The sequence below is a fragment of the Crocodylus porosus genome, unplaced genomic scaffold (genome assembly GCF_001723895.1).
Source record: "Crocodylus porosus isolate Cpor-Errol unplaced genomic scaffold, CroPor_comp1, whole genome shotgun sequence".
Classification (NCBI taxonomy): domain Eukaryota; kingdom Metazoa; phylum Chordata; order Crocodylia; family Crocodylidae; genus Crocodylus; species Crocodylus porosus.
In genome coordinates, this window is record NW_017728951.1 from 21762820 (window position 1) to 21783136 (window position 20317).

General features: G+C 45.4%; 1 protein-coding gene across 1 annotated transcript in view; it reads left to right on the forward strand.

The window, feature by feature from the left end:
- The window catches only part of SORCS1 (sortilin related VPS10 domain containing receptor 1), a 283918-nt gene that overhangs the window by 141630 nt on the left and 121971 nt on the right, over positions 1 to 20317 (forward strand). Inside the window, exon 5 of the mRNA XM_019555480.1 lies at positions 3454 to 3527. Coding sequence (XP_019411025.1) covers positions 3454 to 3527 — 74 coding nt within the window. The remainder of the gene's footprint in view (positions 1 to 3453; positions 3528 to 20317) is intronic.

Here is a 20317-nt window from a genome sequence, read left to right on the forward strand (position 1 = left end):
TCTTCTTGATGTCGCCTGGAAGTATGGTCAACCCTGACGCTAAAATAAGGAACTCTGACATTACGAGTTCATGCAGTAGCCTCACAGGGCACAGGCAGTCTGGACGCCGGGTGCCCACTTAGAGAGGGCACTAGCATGGTAGCTGCTGCTAGCCCAGACATGACTACTGTCACTCGCAGCTGCCTGGGCCCCTGCACTGCTGTTGCCCAGGGCACAGACCTCTGGTATTCACACCCATCAGTTTGTGAATGGCCCAAACTTGTGTAAGGGATCTATGGAAGAGATCAGAATACAACTCGGGTATCTTAACTCCCAGTGCTATATGTAGAGCATCTTTCGAACCACTCAAAAGAGTCGTCATCTCCTGGCCTCCTTAGTGCCAAAAAAAGAGATTCCCACTTCCAGTGCTTTTGCCTCTGTTATTTTAATAATGACTTATCCATGGAGGGGGCAGGAAGGGTTCAGAATTGTCTTTATTTGATATCAAATAATGTTTGTTGATTGCCCTGAAATAGCATCATAAAATGAAAAAACACTCAGCCTGCTCCTCAGGCTAAGCTGGAAGAGGAAGACCATCAAATACTACCTAGTGATTATGTGAAGCCAGTGAAAGAGAGCTCAACTGCCAGAAAAAAAGTACTGCTCCATCTCGCATCTCTGAAAGTTTCCATATGGAAAAGCTAATGTTAAACAACCAAAACCAAGGCAGATAGACTTGCCCATCCTCCCTTCAGTTGCCCTTCCAAGAATTACATTTAAGGACAGCAACTGGTTTTAAAAATGTGATAAAAAAGAGCATTTATTTCTTGTTCCTCTGGGTCAGATCAACATGTTTGCAATAACCCAAGCATGCTCCTTGCATTGACCTTTCTCAGTCTGGTTTGATTTTTAGCAGGATTTTTAAAAAATAGTATGATTGACTTACTGGAAGGTTTTTTGTGTAACGACACAAGGGGAAGGTGTCATGCTGTTTGCCAGAGAAGCAAAGCAGTACATTTGAGAAACCAAAGCTTTCAGAGTAAAGATTAATAATGAACCATCTGGTAAGCAGTGAGTCCAAATATGAGTATCTCCAGGGTCAGTTATGGGAAACCAGTGTTGTCCGCTCTAAACTTTTTGGTGGAAATTTTCTTTAGGATGCTAGTACTTGGAACGCATTGCCTGGTGGAGGATTGGGGACCTATGTGCTATCCACTGCTGAACTGGGTCAAGTCCCCCGGTGTGTAAATGCTCAGGTCTTCAGCCCCACATTTGAATTAAGTCCAGGTGATAGGCAATTGAAGCATTTAGTGAGGTAAGTGTCACTGCAGCTTCTGAGGCTGGAGAAAGGTCATCAAACTTACCCTTGGCCTGTGGCTGGAAATTCAGTTACAGAAAGACACACGAGCCTGTGGCAGAACAGTTCAACCTCCCCTGGACACGCTATTGCTGACATCGGGATTGCTGTTCTCAGGCAGAAACATTTTAAACACCTGTTTCAACAGCAGATTTTGGAACAAGAAATCCGCCATCAACTGGACTGTGTTAAGTATGGTTTAAACAGGGACCACAGATTCTTATCCCATTACCAGATTCGTTTTTTGACCACTTTGTTCCTATGAGGTCTTTGCTTGTTTGCCTCTCACAGCGCTCCCCCTCCGCCTTCCCACTCCCTCCTGGTTTGTATTCGAATCACTCACTCCACTTTACACTCTGCTCTATGGTGTCCCTTCACAGCATCTGATGATGAGAACTGGGGTTCACAAAAGCTTGTGCTGTCTCTCTCTGCCACACACACACACAAATATATATGTGTATGTATATGTATATATGTGCCTGTGTACATGCACACACGCACATACACACACATTTTAATGTTAGAAAGTCTATAATGGTACGTAGCTGCCCCGCCTTCTGACTGACTTCAGACTAACATAGCTAACTACCTTCTCTGTAAATTCAGCACACATCATAAGCATACATTCAGGATGAAAGTAAAAATGGAACATTCCTTCCTCCCCACCCCTTAAAGTTTTATTATCTGATAACAGCAGACAAAGAGTTACATATCACTGTAACCATTTGCAACTATATGGGTGCATCTACATGTGCATTAATGCACTGTAATTACTGCGCATTAAGTTTCGTACCTGTAATAACAGGTACTAAATACACAGTAACTGAAGCTACTGCACAGTGGTGCCAGGGCACACTTTTTTAGTGACAATGCGCTAAATTATGCATTAGAATTAGTGACTAGTTCTATGATGCATTAGCGCATTAGCATGGCTATTCCTGTGACGTGCTAATGCACCGTAGAATTAGTCTACTGCATATTTAATGTCTTGTGTAGATGCGCTCTGTCCATACAAAATCACCAGGGATTAGATAGTGTATGCAATTGTCTTCATGACAGAAGTGTAGAAGGCATCTCAAGAGGTTATCTGGTCCGTCTCCTGTTCCAAGGCAGGACTGAGTAGATCTAGAGCATTCACGGGCAGGCATTTGTCTAACCATTTCTTAGAAACCTCCAATGACAGAGACTCCCGAACCTCCCCAAGTAACCCGTTCCAGTGGCTGGTAACCAATTGTATTGTTAAAAGACATTGTTTCCCCATATCTAACCTAAATTTCCTTTAGCTTGTGTATTTTTTCTTCTGAAAATCATTGGCCTCTTGTGCTTGAAAGTCCATGAGCATCCAGTGATAATAGAGGTTATTCCACCTCCTACTAGAAGTTGAGAGCATTTCAAACTGGTATATAGCTGTCTCTTTATTCCAGTGTAGCAAAAACACTGTATGCAGGAGAGGACAACAGTACTTGCATAAAGTTCATGCTCCTGAAATCCCCCAAAGGTGTGTTATAAAGTTAGATGAGAATAATTCACATATCTCGACATCTCACATGGATTGAGAGGAAATGGGCTGTCTTCCTTCTGCAACAATCCTGTTGTGCAATGGGAGATCTTGGTGTTGCGTCTTCACCAGTGGGGAATCAGGGCACTTGTGCAACTTTGCTATAGCCCATATGCTTTGGTAGTGACTGTGACATTCTGCACCCTTTTAACAAGGGGTTCCCAGCAAATGCACATATGTGGACAATGGATCCTCCCTCGCAACCATTTCCCTGAACCCGCAGAGGTGGTATCATCTACCCATACCTTGTTGCTGAGTCAAGAGCTTGGTTCTACGTCTGCATGCTGTCTTTTGTGTGGCCTTTACAGTTCCTGACACCCAGGGCAGCACATCCCTTCCCACAGCTGTTCTAAAGCCATGGAAGGGCCTGGACAATGTCACCTACTGCAGTGTAAGCCCTGCTATTCACTTGGACCCCCTCCATGAGGCAGTGCCCAAGAGCACTGGAAACCAGGATGCCTCTCAATAGCCAAATGGGCTGTGGTCCAGTTCCGCTGTTGCCTATGTTTTATCCTCAAGCATCGATTTGATTCTTGTTTGTTTCTCTCTTTCTTTCCAGTTACACAGTTCAGTGGAGTTTGGCAGGAGGTGGCAGCTTCTCCACGAGGGAGTTGCACCAAATAGGTTCTACTGGTAAGAGCGAAGCACCATTATCCATTTCTCTCTCTCTATCTCTCTGTGTCACACACATTTGCACTCGTGCTCACATACTTGCTCACATACTTGCTGTCATGCACACATACACTCACAGTCACACACACTATTCTGAGCACTGCTTCCAAATGAAGGTTTTGGAGCTGACGAAGAACAGCCAACAGAGGCCAATAATCATAGAAAATGAGGGTTGGAAAGGACCTCAGGCAGTTGCATCTAGTCCAGCTTCCAGTTCAAAGTAGGACCATCCCCAGCTAGATCATCCCAGACATGGTTTTGTTTAGCAGGGTCTTTGTCTATGCCAGCACTCAATCAAACCTGTTGCTCCTCAATCTTTGTACTGAGGTAAATGGGTAGGATCATCTTTGGGGCAGGATCTTTTTTTTTTTTTTTTTTTTTTGCGCTGTATGGCACCTAGAAGATTGAGATCCTAGTCTGCAAGTGAGGCTCTTGGACATGCCTGAAAAATAAGAAATGCTAGCATACCAGGAAGTATTTTATCCCATCTCCTTAGTCTGAGCATCTATTCTAGAAGAGAGAACACTGCTGGAAAGAGTGATGTCCACCTGCAGTGTTATTGTAATTCACAGTTCAAAGGATATGTTTCTCCTTTTGTTCCCAACACATATTGGTTTGTTGCTGCTCCCAGTTGGGGGCATAGCATGACATCCTAGACTCATTGTAATCAGTGTTATTGTTGGCCTGAGCAAGGTGGGTCACACATTGGGACTTGAATAACCAAGTGATGCTTATTGGCAAAGAAAAAAAAGATAAAGGAGTGAACTGATCTTGAAGACATCTGACAAGACAGGACAGAAGGGCAAATCTTGGATGGTGTTTGCTAAAATAACCTCTTATTAGAACACGGCCCATTTGCTAACTTAGGCAGATGATATTTGTAAATAATACTTGCTAGCAGGGAAATGTTTCGTAAGGTGCAACCAACTAATGTATAAGAGGTGGGGGCAAGGCTGCATATCTTTGGTTGAATTCCCATATTTCTCTGTAGGCATGCCACAAGCTCAGGGTAGCCTAATAAAGAGAGACACGAGCTTTCAAATTAAGCCTGGTCATTTCAGTGAGGGCTGAGTAGAGCATCAAGTGTAGAGGTCCAACTTTTGCTATTGACTTCTGAGGCCAGGATTTCACCCAGGGTCTTTTAGCTCCAGTGGGGAAAACCTATAGTTTGAGCTTGGGTTATTGTTGGTTCAAACCAATGTTGTCTTATGCTATCCACACAGCCTTCTTCACTTCCTATTGTAAATCACTGTTAAACACTGTTGTGAGCTGTTAATCACCTGCTCTGAGATTCTAGTTCCGTTTCAAGGCCAAAGGTATCTGTATATATTTGGGAGCAATATTTGCAGTTTAATGCAATATGGCAGGAAGAGTGTTATAACTGTGGGACTGGGGACAGGAATGACACATAGACCAAGATGAGGTATCAGAAACCGGTTCAGAGCTGTAAAACAACAGAAGTTCAGTGCACATAAACTGCTTTCAAAATGGCCCAAAGCAGTTGAAGATAAACCTGGATGGATGTACTATCAGACTTCACTGAATTGGGTTAAACTGTTTTTTTTAAATTTCTGTCCCAGATCCCCGCCAGATTCAAGTTAACTCATAGTCCCTCAGCATCCCAGGATGCTTTTCACCTTCCCTGCAAACCCCACCTTGCAGAATGGGTGGGCTAACCTCGGCTCAAGCTGTCTGCTCCAGTAGAGCAGGGAGGTGTGCTGTAGTGTCCCCTGTCTCCTGGTCCTGGCCACTGCAGGCATGTGGCTGCATTTCCAGAATCAAAAGTGAACGTCTGTTCACTTGCTTTTCTGTTCAAACTATGCAGCTTAGACTAACTCGTGAAGACTGAATCAATTCAGCCCCAGGCTTTTTGATTATCTGTTCTTAGCCTGAGAGTCCAGGAAGTATGCAAGAGGTAAGGATTTTTTTGCTGATATCTTTTATGGTACCAACTATCTAGCTGGGAGAGAGTTTACTAAAGCTCTGATGTAGACAGGAGTTTGAATTTGGAGTTGGAGCCTTGCCTTCCCTGATTTCATGGATCTGTCCATCTGAGGTATTTCTGTAGCATCCCCTACCCCACCCCTTACCATATTATTGGAATGTATCACAATCTCTTTAATGAATGGTCTTGTCTGGGGTAGGATCTGGCATAGAGTCGCAGATTTCTCTGTTGCTTACTTTTGGACCTAGGTCCAGACTTTCCCAAAATCTGAGATTGCTCATCTCCAGCAGTTTTGTTCAGCATAATTTTGATTCATAACTGTTTTAGATTCATCTGCCACTTATTTACAGAGTGCTATTGTTACACAAATGCCTCCTTACATGATGATAATCTCAGGCAGGTTTTGCTGCACCTGCTTTCCATAACAATACATTGCCTACCCAACAGAATGCATTGTAATAGCACTGACAGGAAAATGCTTATTCCTAACTATCTACTCACCTTCTCTCAACAGGCAATTAGCATTACATGAACCTCGGTGTAAACGCACCTTAGAGCAGTAAGCCGCATGCCTTTGTGCTTTCCTGCCTGTGTGATATTCCAGATAAAAAAATCAAGGAGAAGCTTAAACTATTATATGAGGGTCAGTCTATTCTCTCAGTTACACCAATTTAAATGTAGAGCAGTGATTTTCAAACTTCCTGGCCCATTGCCTATGAATCCATGTTGTGAGTAAATAAAAAATACTACCACACCAACCTTGGAAATATTATAAAATTGCTCTTCATTTTTTTCTTTCCTTTCTTCCATTTATATTCCCTCTTTCCCTTGTTCTGGTTCCTCCTTCCTTCCTCTCTTGTACTTTCCGTGAACTTGTTACCTACCCTGCAAAGCTATTTGCATTTTCAGAGACTTCTTGTTGTAGGTTAGCTTTTTTTCTACTTTGGAGAACATGTAATACCAGCAGTCTCCCAATGCCTGAAGAAAGGTGTTTGTGCCCAAAAGCTTGCAAAGAACATTTTTCCAACTATTTAGGTAGTCTAATAAAAGATATCACATTTACCCAAAGAACCTCGCCGTATGTACCTGGTTTGCAAAGTGCATAATCTAAAATAAAGTCATCTGTTCAATATGGAGGTAATAACTCTAAAGCAAAATCCAGTCTGAGGGATATAATTTGTACTGCCTTACACCTTACCTCTGAATTTGGCCCCTTAGAAAAGTTTCTTCTTTCCTAGAAACTTGACCTTGCTGAAAATATTGCGATCTCGACTTAGTATTTCCTATTTTATTGTTGTATTTTCACACATCCTTGCCCTTCTAGCTTCCAGACACAATTAGAAGACTCCAAAATATCACAAAACCTTCTTTACCCTTGGTATTTCTGGCCTGACAATATCAGAAAGCACTGAGAATCTTGGAAGATAGCCTGAATTGTACAAGTTCAAGAGGTTCAGAGCACTTGAATGAACATACACATTCTTGGATGCTTATTATCTGTCTGCACTCCAAGCCTTTTGAAGTCTTTCCATCATTAGTCACTAGAGTGGTTTATCATATATTGAGCTGATGGACACCTGCAATAAGAATAATGATGATAATGATGAATTTTCCTTTCTGCAGAACTCAAACCTTGAAGGCCTCCTTTGGGAGCCTAGTAGATGAGAGAGTGAAAACCAGGAATTTCAAAGGCACCAGAAGCTTTTGAATAACAAAGAGAATAAATAAAACTCCAAACACCCACCATCTCTTCACAATTGCAAACTACAGAAGAAGCCTCAAGCCCTTAGTCTCATGGGGAAAGAGATGCCCCGGTATACGTTAGTGTATTTAAGCTATACCTGCTGTTGTGGTCCAGCAGTAGAATCGTTGCCTGCTGTGCGTGAGACCTGGGGTTGATTCCTGCATGCACATATAACTACAGCCATAGAGGTACCATGTCTGGACTTGGTTTGGCCTTTGGCTACTTTCTCAATGGTCTAAAGTGGGGGTGGAAGGTATGGGCAACCTCCGTTCCTTTATACTCATACTTAAGCATACACATCAAAGATCTTGGTGACCTTTTATGCACACATTATGATCCAGAAGGATCAACGGTTGCCTACTGCTACTTCAATTCTGTTTCCATTGTCCTCCTAAAAATAACATAAAGGAAGAAGAAGCCAACTTTTATTGTGGTTCATCTGTTGTCATCTTGGTGAGAATTGCTCGCTAGGTTCCAAATATATGGCCAAATTTTGTCCCTGGAGTTCTGGCATACTACTAGAAAAAATATGGCTTGCATGTATGTAATCGAGCTGAGTATGTCAAGACATTAGACTGGTTTCTTTCTTGGTTCTCACTGGGTTCTACATGAGACACTAAATGTGTAGTAGACTAACTCTACTGCACATTAGCTGATAATGGCAAAAGCTGTGCTAATGCTCAGTCTACTGTGCATTACTACCACTAAAATGGTGCTACTGTGCGTTGGATCAGTACCTGTTATTACAGGTGATAAACTTAATGCGCAGTAACTACAGCACAATAATGCTCATGTAGATATATCCACTCTGTGATTCAGGTGCAGAATATTGTGCCCCTGTATGAGCTTGTTCATTGCACAGCAAACTAGTGGACACCTGATTGCATGTTACAGTGCATCTTGTATCAGGCATATTGTACCCCACTCCACTCCCAGAGCTGCCAGCCCTCAGTAACAGTGCTCCTCCTCATCTCTGCTGCACAAATGCTGAAGTAAACTGACTAGCTGAACTCTATGATAATCCTATGCTGCCAGTGCACTGGGACATATTCCACCTCCCAACAGCTTGGCTCCCCTTAAGACACCCTTTTAAAATCCTTTGACTTTTCCTTATTTACTCGATGGCATGAAGAATGATCAGCACAAGCACCAATCCATCACCACATCATCTCTGACCCTACGGTCAGTCAACCAGGATTTAACTGGTCACGCTGTTATTGGGCATTTATCAACCATTTTTGAACTGGACAGGGTCACTGTGCCTCAAACTTAAACCAGTGGGGCGTTTGCAATGACAACAAATGCCCTTGTGGACAAGGTCAAACCTGTTCCACATTGTTGATCTGTGTCCATTTACAGTGCTGTCTGGTGGCCTTCGGTCTCTTCACACTGATGATGACATCGGCTTAAGATGGGTGAAACAATCTTCTGAAACTGCATATTGCTAAATAAATAAATTGGTTCACATATATGTGCAGCCGTTGATTCCAACGCAGAGCAGGTACAAACCTCTGCTGAATCAAAACAGTAGCATTGGAAACCCACTTTGCACTGGTGCAATTCATTTGGAAGGGAAAAGGTAATGGAGAATTAGAATTGGTGAACTGGAAATTTGTCTGGTTGAAGATTTAAGTCTGGTAAAGGTGGAGTAGCTGGACTCTCAGGTTGTCTATGCAGAGCTGACAGGATTATATGATTTTAATAATTATTGGTAACCTGAGCAGACGGGATTTGAAAATCAGCATTTTACAATCAGCTTGGAAACCCACAAAGTGGTTTTTACAGTCACGCTTCATTAGAAGTGAGCTTTGAGAGAGGGCTTTCCAAAGTAACAGGCCTTTCCTAAGGAAAAGCTTGGGTGAGACCCTCACTCCAGCTCCTGTTACTTTACTTGGGGTTGGAGGGTTGGAGACCCATCAATGGGCTCTGACCACCCTGATTTTGACTTGGGGAACATCTCCCTGTGCAGGCCCAGTGGAAGACAGCTATAAAGTGATAATCCAAAGACTCCACTGGAGCTCAGTTGAGGAAGTGAGCCAAGGACAGGGGTAGATCAGACAGGAACATCTCCAAAGCAGGGTCCCATCTTGCCCATATTAAAAACCAGGTTCCCTCTATAAGATTTGCACCTTATAGAATAACTAAATCTAAATGTGTAGCATCAACTTGTGTAAGTAGAGGGTTGACTTCATTAGATACCTCCTCTGGAGATTGGGACCCCACTGAGAAATAAGCCCTACCCACTCGTTCCTACTCTGCATGCTTGGTGCTCAGGCGGTGCAAACAGCTTAGCACAGTCCTGAGCACATGGCAGAGCACTGCTCTGAGACTCTGGTGAGACAGAACAGCAGTGGGACATGCACCCAGACCCCTGTAAGCCATTTCTACCAATAACTTCCTAGGCTTGAGTTTGGCAGAGTGAGAGCATGTGAGTGATGCTTGTCTCTCAGGGGTGACCAGAGATGCATCCTAACAGAGGAGCTGTCAGACTTGTGCTAGGGTCTCTTCCACCCCTGAAATACTCCAGGAGTGGCGGGGTACAACAGCAGCTTAAATCCACTTTGCTCACCTCCTCCTTTTAGTGTGCAAGGCACAACACGGAATCTCGTCCACGGCCTTAGGCCCTCTTGAGGTTACATTTATTTAAACCTTGGGGTTTCTTTGACAAGCAAGGAAACCCTCGGGAGTCTTTATGGGCTTGTAAAGCACTGAGTGGCTGACAAGTGCAAGGCTGAAATTCTGAATTGCTGACCAGTGTATGTTTAATTGCCATTTGGCCCTGCTGCTCCCCTCACTGAAATAGTCCCTGGACACTTTGTCTACTCTAGGATCTGCTAATTTTCCAGTAGACATGGTTCTGTCTGCAAATACAGTCAGAAAAACAACCCACTGCCATGTTTCCCTCTGCCTTTTTTTATATACATTTCCAAGAGAATTTCCTTTTTTTTCTTATTTTCAGCTGCTACACGAAAGCCCCCTGCGGAATTTAAACCACAGAAAAACAACTTTAAATAGAAAGTGTTCTCCAAGTTTTACAGGAGACATCAGCAGATTTTCTTTAGAGACAATTTGGCTGCTTGTAGATCATACACGTTCTGTATTCCTGCATCTTCTCTTTCATTAGGAGGAGTCATTAGCATGAAAGTGGGATCCTTTTTTCTTCGGGGCTCATCTGTTCCCCGTTTTCATGCTTCCACCGGCAGCTATAAGTCATATTCTGACATCCAGGCTGCTTGTTGTGGAAAGGATTGTAATGTCACCCCAGAGAGAAAGATATCAGGTAGCGGGGAGGCACAGAAGAACTCAGACCCAGAGAAGAAGGGGAGGGTTGAGAATTTCTTATCTGCAAAACCAGAGCCAAAGAGGGCGGATACTCCTATATTTCATGACTGTTCTAGGGATAAATTCATGATTCTATCTAAGAAGCTCAGATTATCTAAGAACCTAAATCTCACCACACCTGGGGACTCTTCTTATAATGTTGCCTCCCTTCACATAGAAAGGAGAAAGTGATGCAGGATGGAAATATGGCCCTATCAGAGAGCTCGGCCTAAATTAGAAGGCTGGCAGCATAAAGCACCTGCAGTGCTATGTTGTGTCAAAAGGCTTTGGTTTCTGACTGCAATGTTTTGGTTCTGAATATTTTGCTGGAAAGAAATTTGTAATATATATAGTCAACATTTCTTTCAGGGAGAAAGAGGAGGAAAAAAACCCAACATAGCACAAAAGGTCAAATTGGAACTAGTGGGGCTTGGTGACCAAGTTTCAGTAAGTCAGTATAGGAAATGGGATGACCTAGTTGGGGCCAGTCCTGCTTTGAGCAGGGGGTTGGGCTAGATGTTACCTCCTGAGGTCCCTTCCAACCCTCACTTTTTATAATTCTGTGCTTCTATGCAGATCTGAGTGGCCATGTCCATGGTGCTTCCTCATAACACAGGAAGAGAAAGGTTCAGGAATGGGAAGAAGATGAAACAGCCCTGAAGATGCTCAGGAAGGAATAGTGTTGGGGTATAATGGGTGGTTAAATGCATCAAGAAGAGTGGGAACTGGGGAGAGAGCTTACCCAGGATGAGTAGCAAGCTAAGTTGTGGGAGGATCTCAATGTTTCACAGTTGCAGGTGCTATTTTGACACAATCAACACGTTTGCAAGATCAAGTAATTCAAGGTTAAGTACTCCCCGCGATGGCCAAACTGTATTCTCTGTTCCTTTTATGTACCTGGCCTCCACTTACACATCTTTTCATAGGCCCTGATCCCTAACTCGTATTTTAGTATTTATCTTCTAGTGATTTTACCCCAGTTTGTATCCCAATTTCACAAACCGCCCCTCTTTTCAGAATAGATGGCCTGAATTTCTGCTCCAAGTACCACCTGAATTGAAGGGTTGCTTAAATTCCAGATCTCTCTCTACCTCTCTCTCTCTCTCATTTTTGTTTCTTGAGATGTCTTGATTTAATGCAGAGAATTACAGAAAGTTTGGCAGATGTGGATGAGAGGGAAAGGGAGGTCAGGGCAAAGCCAGATTATGTAACAAAGTGACTCATCCCAAGGGAGGTGAGACAGTTTTATATAAATGAAACAGCAGCAGAGAGATAAAACACTCTGACTGAATTTCCGCAAGGGGGCTATGGGGAGAAGGGAGACACTGGAAGAGAGGAGGAAGAGCGCAGAAAAACAAGTGGAAATGAGATTAATCGTGGGATGTTGTGAGTCCACAGAGAGTTTGAACTATGTCGGGGGCAGTTTGGAACTGGATTCAGAGAAAGATTAGAAGACTGCATGCAATGATAAGTTCATGTGGTAGAGCTTCTTGTGCAAGTAGAGGTAGCATAGCCGTAATATTATGGACTGCCTGAGATTTAGAGAGGGATCCCTGTGCGTTACTTGGTTTGGAAGTAGGGCTTGTTTTGACTCTAACAGAGACATTTCCTGTGGGTCTAACTTTAACCTAAGTCAGAGAATGAGAGTAGAACGGGGGAAGAAAGTATAAAAGAAAATGCACATGCAGGTACGGATGGATCTAAGGAGAGAAGCAGACAGGTGAGTGGATGGTGCGTAGACAAACAGCTGCATCTACACGTGTGCTTGAATCTGCATGTGCACACCTGTACTGTGCAGCAAATATGGTGAGTCATGTTGACTTGAGCATAAATTTGATACCTGCATCATGCAGGTATCAAATTTACACCTGATTATTTACTGCTCTGTAATGCACGTGCCTTAATGTGCCATAACACTGTGCGTATGTGGACTCACTTGGGACTGACTTTAGTTCCAGGTCTGTCCACACACAGTGTTAATGCGCTTTAGCACCTGCACATGTAGATGCCAGCCTATTCCTACTTATTGCACAGTAACTTACTGCGCAGTAAATTTAAATGCACGTGTAGACACACCCGCAGAGTTGGATCTGGTTTTGCTCTTTCAGAGCAGATTTTTGAGTGCGTTTTATTTTTTTAGAAGGCCAGCAACAAATTTATTTTAAAAGGTCCTGATTCTGCTAATTAGAGAGATCCCCAGAGGAGCTGCAAATCAGAGGAAAAGCAGCATCAAAAGCCTGGTAACAACTTTTAAAATCTCTATTATACTCAAGCAGGTGGAGGTAGGCTGGTAAACCACCTCACAGCTTTCGCCAGCTTTAGGCTGGGTGAAATCTGCAGGCACACGCAGGTGGGCTGAGCTGATTTGAATTGGCGTGGCAATCAGGATTGTTTGTAAAAGATACCGCACGTTGCTGAACAAGACCTTTATAACACTGTGGGGCAACTGCTGGAGGCTGATAGGGAAGATGCCAATCAAAGCGTACTAGAACAGCACATCCAGAAAATCATTTGCTTGATAGAACATAAACCCACAGCGGATGATTTGGACTGTACAGAAAGTATAATTAAAAATAGATGCAGTCTGTGACTTATACATGAATCGAACTTGTATGTGCGAGAGGGACTCATGATGGCTTTTGAGGGGTCCTGCATGAAACCACTGGCCAAAGCTAATGACACACATTCGGTTTCCAACTGGATTTTGGATTTGAAGGAAAGTCAGATGAAGGTCAGAGCCCCAGGGCAGAGGCTGTTCTTCCAGTGCTGATATTTTTAGTCTGGCTGGGTCTCCAGGGCAAAAGAAACATATGTGCAAGTGACACACAGGGGTGGGTGAGCAGTGCAGCCAGGTGCTGTGGTACTGAGGGTGAGTGCAAAATATCTCTCTACATCCCCTTGCAAGTTTTGTTGCCAGTGCTACCAAAGGGGACTTCATGCCCAAATGCACAGAGAGCAATATTCATGGCTTTGGCATCTTCCATGGGCAAGTTAGTGATCTCTGTGTAACTTTGCCTCCTGATGTGACCCAGACAGCATCTGTTCCACTCAGCAGTGTTGAGTAATTGAAGAGCCCAACGTTATTTCATTGTTAGGTGAAAAAACCTCTAGTACCCACAAGTCCCTACCGAACCCCTGCCAGATGCAAACAGTCTACTGGAGCCCCTACGGTTTACTCTGTTACTTAGGACTTTATTCATGCTGTGTTTTGCAAGGCATATCCACACCACTGAGGAGAGGCAAAGGAGGGAAAACACATATTTACTGAGGGAAGGATGATCAAACCGGCTGGATTTGCTTTGATATTTAACTCTGAGAGGGCCAGATCCAAAGCTACTGCCTGTCTCCACTTTATAGACCAGGCAGAGAGAAGTGACAAAGATCACCTGGCAAATAAGTAGCAGGTCTGTCAATCCAGGTCTCCTGATCCTTGCTCCATACAGCAATTTGTGACCCTACTGCCTCCTCAACAGGAGGAGGCATTAAGACACCTGTCTTTGTGGATAGGTGACTCTAGGTATTTTAGCACAAACTATAACCCCCTCCCCACCATCAACCCCTATAAAGCAGTAATGTAGCTAGGTAACAGCTTCCTGAACCCAGCTCATGAACCAAGCTTGGCCTCAAATAGGAATATAATAATGATTGCAGTATTATCCTAAGATGGATAGTTGGCCTTGCGGCTCTAAATCCCTCATCCTAGAATCTGGTCTTCCATGCCTGGAAGTTGAGGAATGGTAATTTGGAGACAAAAAAGTTTAGGAGTGAGAGGTTGAGGAGGAAGATTCACATTTGGTTTGTCTGCACTTCTTGTTCTCTACCGACTTGCCTATATCAGTATGTCTTACTCCACCTAAGTGAGGGCGATATTCTGGTAGCTCCAGCTCCCCAGCCCTCCAGTATGAACCAGCAGACGTAGGCTCTGCCTCTGTGGGTGGGTTTCCAGCACCTGATCTTGCAGTGACTCAGCATCAGAGCCTGGTCTTCTGACTCCGGGCGCAAGAGGGTCCACCCTCTTCAAGCATTTGACGAAGAAACTAATTTGCCAGCATGCACCTGCAAAGGGCAAGCCTCAAGGGATGAAGCAGTTAGTTAACTTGGCTGTGAACTTAACTTGTCTGAATGCATGCCAGGAAGGTTTCACTGTTCCTCTCTGCTGTATATTTAATGAGTAGCACACTGTGTAAATATGGTTTACTTTGTACTCTTCCTATAAATGACTTCCAGGGCCTCTGTCTAGAGCACCTGCAAGAGGAAAAGACATCCCTGCAAAGGGCTAGAGGTGTGCGTGTCTGGCTGTGGGAAGCAATATCTATGTTGTATATTGTTCTCTCAGAAGCAGTGGAACAGATTGGCTTGGTCTGGTAGCGCTCGTCAAATCATTGCACTGTTGCAGCCCATTCAGAACCTTGTAATCCAAAGGTCTTTCCTTCTTCTCTTAAACAGACCTCTGTAGGAGATGTTCAAGCCCCCTGAGTTGCACTTGCCATACATGAAAGGGAATGTAGCAAGTGAGCAAACACAACCTAGCTGTACAGGTGAAAGCTGTGAGAGATCAATTATTCCCATTACTCGGTGACCGCAAGAGTGAGAAAGAACTGCCTTGAGCTGCAGCAGGGAAGAAAGCATTGTTAGGGGCAAATGTTTGTGGGCAGATTCTTCCCCTGTCTGGCTTCAAGTCCCTCGGAAGCATGCGAAATAAAATACAGTCACACTTTTTCCCTGGGGTATCCTTTTTGTACTTCTATATGGTGCTTTTGCTTTATTCCAGGGACAAGCCTATGCACTGGCTACCTATTGGCAAAGGAGCAGAAATGCAGCTGGGAAGGGTGAAATGTGTAAATGGCTTGTGGCTGCTCTTGTTTTGATTCGGGTCATAACCCAGGACAGCCAGGTCCGGGTCAAATGACATGTCTGTTTACCATCAAAGAGACGGGTTTCCTTCCTACCTCTCAGGGTCATGGAACAGATTCTGCATCCCCAGAATGTGTGGTGCAAAGGGAATGAAGGCAGCCTGAAAATCTCCAAGCTCGTTTCTTGGTCACCCTCTCTACAGCCCAGAGGTGGGATGGATGGCCACGTCAGGGATGTGGTGCAGATAGAGTACCATACCCACCAATCCCGTGGTCCCCTTGGAGACTGTTGGCAGATGGATCTAAGATATAGCAGCCCACAGACTGTTTGGATATTTGCTTCAATTTAGGGCTGTGGAAAGAAACAGGGGAGACTTTTAAACAGGAAGGGGCGCTGAAGTTGGATGGGGATGGCAACCGTAGAAGGATGTTGGTCCCGTGAATAGGCCATTGACCATTTTCTGCCGCTCTGACAGGGCATGGACAACAAAGCCATTCATGATAGTGCTTTACAATCCTGGCAAATGGGTTCGAGATCAGGACACTCAGGTTTTTATGTCTGGTGCTACCACATCATTTCTGTGTACACTTGACTAAGTCAACCAGCTTTTTACTCTTGAATAATCTGTGGCATTACTCTGGGTTCCCACCTGCAAAACTGAGACCATAAGACCATCAGCATTCAACCCTCCCCAACCCCATATAAGTATTTAGCTTTGGCATCTGCTTCCATCTGTTGTTTTTCTGGTCTTAAAACAGACATGCAAAAACAAGCACCTGCCATTCAGCAGTTCAGAAGAAGCTGTCAGGTTTTTAACAAGAAGTGGCAAGATGTGCCCTAGAGAGAGTAGGGGAGCTGGCTTTGCATTGGTGAGATTTATGATAAGGGATCCACATGAGTGCTGAGGCTAAAGGAAGATAAATCCCCAAAGACAAATACTACCAATAATTGAATTACAAAGGCATTATCATGTGCTGAACAGAGTAACTTTATGACTCTATTGTGACAGGATAAAGCTTGTTAGAATATTTATGCTTATAGGACAATTTCAGCATAAGGATCTCAGAAAACAAGATCTCTTTTTCCACCTGCCTGTTATAGATAATTACCCTTCCTATGTAATTCAGTGAAGGAGGACATGGGACTGCTCAAGAAATGGAAATAGGATGATCAGGAGGAACCAAAGCAGTGTTGTGCTGAGCCATCTTGAAATAAATGCTGCTAAGTACAGAGTGACCCAAGAAATAAAAGGTTAACGGTCACTTGAGTCTGTCATTAAGGGGGCATGGGTGGATACGTGGGGTTTTAAAGATTAAATTTGGAAGTAGGTCTCCCAGACTGTCCAGCTGCATTTCCTCTTCATATGTCCTGCTAGCAATCACTCCATGCCTACCCAGGGCCTATCCAACCAAGACTTCACCTATGTTGACCCAAATAGTTGGAAATGACAAAATCCTGATTGACTTGACTTGAGTGTACCTGAGATTTCAGCCTTTGAAAAAGGCATAAATGTCAAGGGCTGTAACTGAGCCTTTGCAGCATGAGCAAGACCTTCTTCATTAAAGGGAAGAAGCATAGTTTCTTGGTTGGACTCTAGGTTCAGTTGTTGACTTTGTTAACAAAGTTGTTGACTTTGTTGTAGCCTTATCTAGGCTAAGTCATCCCTCTGGATGAAATCCTTACTCCACTTGAGGCAATGATACAACTTCTGCCACTGGCTTTAGAAGGGTCCTGTTCTGTACAGTGGCAATAATCAGGGATCCTGTTTTTTCCTGATAAAAAACCTGAAATTCTCCAATAACCTCCCCCCATAAAAATGTGTGCTTTTCTGTAGTGAGTCCCCCCCCCTCCCCCCAACAATGCTGATTGCCCAAGGGATCCCAGTGGCATCCCTGCCCCTCACAGCTGATCGGCCAAGGGGGCTGCCATTCATGTGTCCCCACTTCTCATCACTGTTTGGTGGAGAGAGGTGGGGCCAGATGATGGGCAGCCCTCTCGGCTTATCAGCAGCGGGGGGAGAAGGGGGCGGCTGTCATCTTGGCTGCTTCCCTGTGTGATGGCAGCTTCTCCCCACAGCAGTCTTCTGCAGCAGCCATGAGAACTACTGGCTCCTACAGGGGAGCCAGCATTTTATTTTCATTATGTTTTTTTTTTCCCCCCTGGCAATTTTAAAGATTCTCTGTAAAAATGCAAATTCTACGTTTTTCCATGTTTTCCACAGCAAACAGATTTTTAAGATCCCTGGGGATAATTATACTGCTTCCCCCCCATTTTTCCCACTTGCTTATGTATAAGTTTACTAGGGCAGCAGCTCTTTTTCCATACCCCTAATTCAGTGGGCTTTTGATTGTAGCTAGGGCCACTAGAGACTATTGTAGGATAAAATAATAATTTTAAACTTCTAAGCTTTGGTAAAAGTATGGGTAGTTTTGTTTCATCACAAAATTTAGGCAGCCACTTAAGACTGAAATACAGTGTGATCGTTTTTTTCCGTCTCATTTTTTCAGTTCATGACACAGTTGGGTTAATAAAAGGAAACTAGTATCCAGCAGTTCCTTATCTTCAGCTCTGTTCAGCACTGGTGAGACTTCACTCGGAGTATTGTGTCCAGTCTTGAGCCTTCAAGAAAGATGTGGACAGATTGGAAAGTATCCAGCAGAGAGTGACAAAAATGATTAGAGGCCTGGGAAACATGACTTATGAGGAAAGACTGAAAAAATAGTATTATTTAGTTTGGAGAAGACAAGACCCCGCCAGTAGGGCAGGGCCCCCCCTTGCCCGAAAGCAGCTTCCTCAACGGCAGGCCCACTGCACATCTGCGCAGTTTAAAAGGGCCTGCCAACAGCAAAAAAGCCCCAGTTAGGCTCCAGAGTGGCAAGAGACGTGCGGGTGAAAGCCCGCTGCACCCCTGCTCCCCCAAAGCCCCCCAGAGACTCCCCAGCAGCCACACAGCCCCCTGCCAACCCCCAGCACAGCCAGAGGCAAGTGGGTCCTGTTGTGGGAGGGGGTTAAAGCCCTTAGTGAGTGGGAGGAGGTGGCTGAGTGGAGCCAGGCTGGGTCTCACCCCTCCAAGGCCCCTACTTCACCCAGCCCCGCAAGGAGCCACACGACTGGAGCAGTGCAAACAGGCTGCTCAAACAGGCACGGCTAGTCTGCTGGCGCGTGGGTTAGCATGGAGTTCATGCAGGAGGGTGCATGGGAGGGCCCGAGACCCTGCCAGGGTAGACAGTACCAGCCATAGCCAGCCCACCAGAGGCATGACACGGATGGGTACACACCGCACCTTGAGGGTCCCCTCGGGGTCTGCGGCCCCCCACCTGGCACCTCAGAGACAGCCACCCAGACGGAGCTCATGGTTCTGGGCTCCGTGCAGATGGAGCCTCTGGCTCTCAGCTGCAAGGCTGCCTGTCCCTTTTTCAGGCTTGGGGGCCCGGGAGCATGGCCACCTCCCCTTGTGGGGTTTGCTCCCTTTTGGGGTCTCTGGCGCACCAGCTGGAGGAGCTCCAGGCCACAGTTCAGAGACTGCGTGCCATCAGGGACTGTGAGCAGGAGATAGACTACTGCCAGGCCCTTCTCCCCGGGAGATGGAGGGTAGACCACAGTCTCCCTCCAGGACAAGAGAGAACTCTGGGACCTCCCACTCTGTCCAGTCAGAGGCATGGACCAAGGTGGTGAAGGGCCCTAAGGCAAGAGGTACGAACCTCTTGCTGCTCCAGCAGAGCCTGCTGAGTTGCCAGGTCCCACAGGCAATAGAGGCTCAACTGCAGCTACCGCCCCCACTCTCCCCAAGACAAAACGTGAAGTTTTTGTCTTGGGAGACTTCATCTTGAGAGGGACTGAGGGGATAATCTGCCTCTCTGACCCCTTAGCCCAGAAAGTCTGCTGTTTCCTGGAGGCCCACATCTGGAACATTGCAGAGAGGATCCTGAAGCTCCTCCAGCCCACAGACCGCTATCCTATGCTCCTTATTCATGTGGGCACCAATGCCATGGCTCAGAGTGCTCCCAGCCAAGTCATGAGGCGCTACAGGGATTTGGGAGCAGGGCTAAAGGGTCTCGGGGCACAGGTGGTGTTCTCGTCAATCCTCCCACTCTCAGGGTATGGGCTGAGGAGGGAGAGGAGGATCCATGTAGTTAACCAAAGATGGAAGCACTGGTATCATCGGGAAGGCTTTGGCTTCCATGACCACAGCCCGCTCTTCGGCGAAAGAGGCAGCAAGTTTCTGGGAAGAGATGGCCTCCACCTCTCTCCCCTGGGGAGGAGGCTCTTCTCAGCCAGACTACCTGACCTGCTCCACCGGGCTTTAAACTAAGCCTGCTGAGGTCGGGGGGGACTACCACCACTGCTGGCCCACTGAGCAACCCCTGCAAAGCCATCAGGCCAAGGCACTTAAGGGAGCCCACCCCTGCCCCAGCCCTGATACAATCTGTGGGCAAGGCAAGAGCCCCCAGTGGGACACTTGTCTGCCTGTATACAAATGCCAGGAGGTTGGGGAATAAGCAGGAGGAGCTCATCCTCCTGGTCACTGCAAATAATTATGATGTCATAGGGATAACAGAGACCTGGTGGGACTCCTCCTATGACTGGACCATGGGTATAGACAGCTATACCCTGTACAGGAGGGATCGTGTTGACGAAAGGGGCAGGGGTGTAGTTCTCTATATTAAGGAAAGCTATGCATCCCTGCAAGCTGGTATTGGCGACCAGGGTGGACAACTGGTGCTGGCCTCAGGCTCTAGCTCCCCATGGCTGCAGATCCAGGAGGAGCCAGGCAGAGTTATTTTGCCCCAAGTGGCACAATTTGTCCCAACCAAAGTGCATATCTGGGAACGTGTGCTGAGGCAAAAAGCCCCAGCTCAAATTTGCAATGCTTCTATTTGAGCTGCT